This window comes from Pangasianodon hypophthalmus, chromosome 18 (genome assembly GCF_027358585.1).
Source record: "Pangasianodon hypophthalmus isolate fPanHyp1 chromosome 18, fPanHyp1.pri, whole genome shotgun sequence".
In the NCBI taxonomy this organism is placed as follows: domain Eukaryota; kingdom Metazoa; phylum Chordata; class Actinopteri; order Siluriformes; family Pangasiidae; genus Pangasianodon; species Pangasianodon hypophthalmus.
The window spans coordinates 8,296,879-8,303,233 of NC_069727.1; the positions used below are offsets into that span (position 1 = coordinate 8,296,879).

A 6,355-nucleotide genomic window follows, 5' to 3' on the forward strand; every position below is an offset into this window, starting at 1 on the left:
GTGCAGACACACACCAGTGCTCATCCTTAGAGAATGTATATGTGTGTCTGAGTCTAAAAAAAGGATGTGTATTGCTTTCATTAGAAATTGTGTACAGATTCAGGGATTACATTAAATAGTACCTGCTTACTGTATGTGTAGGCAGCACTGCATGGCGAGCTCAGTTACTGATCATCACTTAGGCTGACCTGCTATCATCTTACTGAACACACTGTAAAAAAACGGCATCTTAGCATGTGAAAATATTTTGAATATAGTCAGATTGGTCTAGTATTTCCTATTATAAGATTACAATAACTCAAATATTACATTATTAAATCTATTTCTAGACATTTTTACTAATTTCAGGCTTGAAATAATTTTGTTCTGATGTCAGATAATTTTACAAATTTTATGCTTTTATTTTTAGAAGGAAGCAAAATTATCTGCCAATAGAATAAAAAAAAATGTTTTGAAATGTTTAAAAATGAAGAGAAATAGGTTTAATACTCTTATAATTGGTTTATGGTTATCTTTTTATAGGAAATACTAGATAAACTTATATATTATATATATATTCAACATGTTTTCACTTGCAAAAAATGACACCTTAGCAAGTGAAAACATGTTGAATATATATATATAATATATAAGTTTATCTAGTATTTCCATTTTTTTTTATTCTATTGGCAGATAATTTTGCTTCCTTCTAAAAATAAAAGCATAAAATTTGTAAAAATGTTTCGAACACATGGATACTTAATGCTTGTTAATCATCCTTAATATGGAAATATGTCATGTTGTGGGGAAAGATTTTTTCACATTGTCTTTACATATTTAAAAGAATAGAGATTGTCGAGGGCTCTTGTTTAATGTTTAATGGTTCTAGCTTTTGACACTGAAAGTTTTCCTATGGCAGCATATTCTGGATTTTGTTGTATTTCGATGAACAACAACGTACAATGGCTGGCAAAATTATAATGCAAATACAATCTGTTTGCCATTCCATTTTCAGTGTTTAACAAGGTTTTAAAAAAAGAAATAATCCCTCCATTTGCTATTGCACTTTTTTACCCTCATACTCCAATCGTGCCAAAAATGAAGCACATTTCCATTAACATTAACATTTGTATTTTCACTGACAATGAGATACACCTTATGGCCAAAAGTTTGTGGACACCTGACCATCATACCCATCTGTGCTTGTTGAACATCCTATTCCAGATTTAGTCCTCCTTTTGCTGTTATAATAAGCTCCACTCTTCTGGGAAGGCGTTTCACTAGATTTTGGAGTGTGGCTGTGGGGATTTGTGATCATTCAGCCATAAGAGCATTAGTGAGGTCAGACACTGATGTTGGGTGAGGAGGTCTGGGGTGCAGTCAGTGTTCCAGTTCATCCCAGAGGTGTTCAGTGGGGTTGAAGTCAGGACTCCGTGCAGGACACTCGAGTTATTCCACTCCAACCTTAGCACACCATGTCTTCATGGAGCTCACTCTGTGCACAGGGGCATTGTCATACTGGAACAGGTTTGTAGTGCTGCAGCATACAAAGACTTTCTAGACAATTGTGTGCTTCCGACTTTGTGGCAACAGTTTGGGAAGAACCACATATGGATGCAATGGTCAGGTTTTCACATACCTTTGGCCATATAATGTATGAATATCAATGAAACATTATGGGAGGGACTTTTGGTATTTTGGAGAAAAAGAGTAAATTATGGAGAAAATTAGGAAAATTATAGCAAAATTTGTTGGGGAAATTCTAATGCTTGTCAACCTCATTGAGAACATTTCACTCAAAATTGGCTTTCTCTTGTTTTGGGATCCATCACCAGCTGGGAGAGTTTGTGGCTGTCATGAACATGAACAATATTAATAAACTCTTCTATGTGAGTTTGCATCAATTGCTTGACAGGCTTTGGGTGGGAGAACGCTGGGCCATCAGGAGAACGGGATAGCTAGTGATATATATTCCTATAGAGCAGACAGAATGTACAGTACATGGCTTGTCAGTTGCACATTCTAGGAGTGTTTTAGCAAACCATCTGAGAGGCTGAACAATGGATTTATCTGCATTTTAACTACAACCATTTCATGCTCTTGTCGGCTGTGCAGACATTTTTGTCAGGCATCACATCCTCTGAAACCTGCGGCCTGCACTGAAAAGTCTGTCCCATAGTGTTTGATTGACAGACGTACCTTGTTGACAATGAAAATGCTGATCCAAACAGGATTGCAAATGTATTTCATTTTTGGTGAGTGACAATGAGAGAGTGCAGCAGCAAATGGAGAGATTACTATTGCTTTTTTAATAAGGGAGAACCATAGCTTTTTAAATACTGAAAATAGAATGGCAAACAGACTGCATTTGCATTTTAATTTTGGCAGCCATTGTATGTTGTTCATGAAAATGCAACTGTAAATATATCTTTTGCATATGAATTTGTCTTAAATTATGCACGCACACAGGAAATGAATCTCTGTATCAATCCATATCCATCATGAAATTTAAAAAAGGGAAAATGACAAAAGACATGTTTTCTGAATTTCCAGATTTATTGCCTTGACTATGAATTTATTTAAAAAAAAATTCTATTTTAGCAGTCAATCAAGACTCAAGACTGAATATGATGTTTTAGTATAGTGTACTATAAACTGAAGTGTAGGTGTATATTTTGACAGTTCAAAATATTGTTTTGACCCACAAGAAAGGGCAAGTGGATAATAACCTCCTAGAAATGGCAGCAGCCAGATCAATAAATGGGGTACATATGTTGAGTCCACAATCATAGTGTTTACACAATGCAGAGATCAAATTGAAAAAAAAAATTGTTGTGAAACTTAGGCCACATTAATACATTATTGTGGGCTCAACAATTTTACCTCATTTATCGGCCTGGCGACTGTTTTGTCTAGGAAATTGTCATCCACCTGTTCTCTCCTTCTCAAGTTGTGGTCTTGGCAAAACCTGAGGATGTTCATTGGCAGATTGACAGTCTGTAATGCCATTTAGCCAGCTTTATTATAAAGGATGACTAAATGTTATATGATAAAATACTGTATAGAAAATGTTCCTTATCTAGGTATCATTAATTCGTTCATTCATTCATTCATTCATTCGTCTATGGTAACTGCTTTATCTGGTGAGGTTGGTGGATCCAGAGCCTATCCTGGGAACACTGCTTGCAGGTTGAGAATACACCCTGCATGACAATCAATAAATAATGTTATTTATTTATTTCTTATAAGTAAGTTATTTCACTGAGAGAGAGACTGAGAAAGTAAACTGCAGCAATCAGCATTATACCAGAGCATTACACCTTTGCTTTGCATTACACCTTTGCTTACAATTACATTACGTAACTTGTTTTTCTGAGTGGAAACATGAATAAAGACAAGTACTAACCAATTTAACAACTTTTGCAACTTGTTTAATGAAACTGAAGTGAAATTATTGGTTGAAACTGAGTATTAATGGTTGAAAAGCAGTAGATTTTTTTTTCCTTGAAATGAAAATGGTTTGCTGGGAAAGCTTTAAAGCAGAGGTCTCCAATTGTGTCCCCAAAAGACCTGGTGTGCTGCTGTACCCTGAAGCCCCCCATCACCATTCACCCCACTAGCGATGACCCTGTGTGGAAGGGATCTGCGTGCTTTGTTCTCTAACCTGTCGTAGTATTAGCACCTTAGCTAAGCACTGAACAGTAAATGTGCACAGCAAGGCAAGCACTTGTTCCAGATGACTGACATGCAAAAATACAGAGAAACACACAAAAAAAACCTCCCACTTCACAACGTTGTAACGAAATAAAATGTAACAGTAAACAGCATTACAAAAACGTACATTGTATTTGCATTTTTCTTCCAGAGAAGGCTATGTAATCCACTCTTCCATCCACCAGCATCCACCACCAGAGTTAGCTAACTTAGCTAGCAATTTTACTACTGTGAAGCTTTTTTCTACAGCAACTGTTTCAGCTTTAGCGCTGCTGCATAACCAAATAAACCCCATTTTACCGACACTATAGCGCTGATTTAGTGCCACCTCCTTTATCTTAGCTGATTGTTTAGCAAAATAACCAAACAAAAAAAAGGACCTTATTAGTTTCTGCTTTTTAAAAAGGCATTACTTTTAACAATTAATTTTCATCATGGTCTCCATATTTTTCAACAGTATTTGTAAAAGTAGACAATAAAAATATGACCTGTCACTTCTAAAGGTAATAATGAAATAATAATAATAATAATAATATTGGGCAAAAATGAATAAGATGGATGGGAAAACATGTAAACCTTCCCTTCTCTGTATTTAAATTCTATTTGGTTAATCGGTTAAAAAAATAGACCTGAATAATATTTAATATACTGTAGATTTACTGCTATGGCTAATATATTTCAATAATTATCATCAACTTCCTTAAATGCTTCTCTTTTTCCACTACTGTCTCTGTCAGATGTACATCCAGACCACCACTCTCACCATCTCTCTAAGCCTAAGCGCTTCAGTATCCCTGGGGATGCTTTACATGCCGAAGGTCTACATCATCATCTTCCACCCAGAGCAGAATGTGCCAAAGCGCAAGCGCAGCTTCAAGGCCATTGTCACTGCAGCCACCATGTCGGGTAAGCTCACCCAGAAAGGAGGTGATCGCCCTAATGGAGAGGTCAAGACAGAGCTCTGCGAAAGCATGGAGACCAACAGTGAGTGTTCTTATTAGCTATACTGGGTACAAGTAGCTGCTATAAAGTATTAATGCAACACTGATCACTGACCAAAAAAATTTAAGCTTGAATTGAACTCTACATATCATTTAAGGTATGTAATGAGCAGATATACCTCTCACACTTGTCAATTTTGATAGTTTTATACATGAATTTCTTGTGAGGTCATTGTTGAAGCTGTTGGTCATTCATTTATGAGAGCAAAGACAAGCATAGTTATGCACATGAGAGTGAAAATGCATTTTTAAAAAAAAAAAGTTTCTCCTTTGTTCTGCAGCACCCTCCACCAAGACAACATATGTCAGCTATACAAATCACGCCATCTGAGATGGGACTGCCTCCATGGAGGGGTGAAGCCTCTCCGAAGCAAGACATGTCATGTGATCCTGACAGGCAACCAAGCATGAGACTTTCCTGTCATTCAGCATAAAACTTAAATCTATGAGAGAAAGGGACCACTGCATTGCACCAGGGGGGTACTACTCTGCAATCTAGTACTACCACTTCTGTCTCACACACACACACACACACACACACACACACACACACACACACACACACACACACACACACACACACACACACACACACACACAAGAAGCACAAACACAATCAAAGAAAAAGGAACAAACAGAGATGCAGCCTTGCAGTTGTGGCAAATTAAATAGGTAAAAAAAAAATTAAAACATAAAAAAAGCATCCCACTAAAATGAGAAGAAAACATGCTACAGTGCAAAAAGTGATGTGAAACTGGTATTTCCATTGAACCTTTTGAAATGTGAACATAAAAAGATGAGATAAATGAAATCTACCAGAGCTGACCATGTTTGTTGTAATTCCTATTGTATGTATTTTTGTGGATGTGCTTTTTTTTTTTTTTTTTCAAATTCTTGTTCTACGTTGTCTGAAACCTGCATAACAAGATGAGCTGTGTCTTGTATTGGCTAAATGGACTATAACTGACACTGTAAGTGCCATGAATGACGCATGCCAGTTTTTTTTATACAAAATGATTTATTTATAATAAAGGAATGTTTTGCAAATGTGTAGCGTTGTTAGATGTACATTTAAAAGCCTGAGGATTTGTCTCTCACAAATAGCAGTCAAATGAAATTCTTAATCATTTAGAGAGGAAACCTCAATCATATTAAAATCAGCACCAGACACACTCTTCCTTCCTTTTGATTCTTCTTTCCTTCCTTCCTTCCTTCCTTCACCAGCTACTGTACATAGTTCAAGCCTGTGTGACTGTGTTGCCTTGCTTCATATAAATTCAGGTTGTGTATTTTTTTAGGGCCTGCAAGCTCACTGCACAATCTTATTCATCTGTGATAAGCCAGTAGCCCTATGTTACTACTACATGTGACATAAATGCCCAGTTAAAAATACAGTGTCATTCAGTGAGCTGCAGCTTCTGATACATCTCCAAGCTGAGAGGGAGAAAAACTCCACCATGTAGTGATTTTCTTTGCTTGTGTGAACTAATTGATAGATATTGAATTGTTCTTACAGTATCTCCACCCATCATCATCAAAGGACTTTGATTACTTGTTTATATTTATCAAATATATACACAAGAAGATATTTACAGTTTATATAATCAGATCAAAACCACTGACAATGTTTTCCACTAGCCTTGAGGAACAGAAGTGATGCT

The 6,355-nt window shown here is 36.3% G+C and overlaps 1 protein-coding gene across 3 annotated transcripts in view; it reads left to right on the plus strand.

Moving 5' to 3' along the window:
* grm8a (glutamate receptor, metabotropic 8a) overlaps nucleotides 1–5,899 on the plus strand; it is a 189,310-nt gene extending 183,411 nt beyond the window's left edge. For 2 of the 3 annotated variants that reach the window (XM_026923578.3, XM_026923577.3), the window contains 2 exons: nucleotides 4,431–4,677; nucleotides 4,976–5,898. In XM_026923578.3, coding sequence (XP_026779379.1) covers nucleotides 4,431–4,677; nucleotides 4,976–5,025 — 297 coding nt within the window. In that variant the 3' untranslated portion in view covers nucleotides 5,026–5,898. Of the gene's footprint in view, nucleotides 1–4,430; nucleotides 4,678–4,975 lie in introns of all 3 variants that reach the window. The other variant, XM_026923574.3, reaches the window with a different exon arrangement.
* The last annotated feature ends 456 nt before the right edge of the window (nucleotides 5,900–6,355 follow it).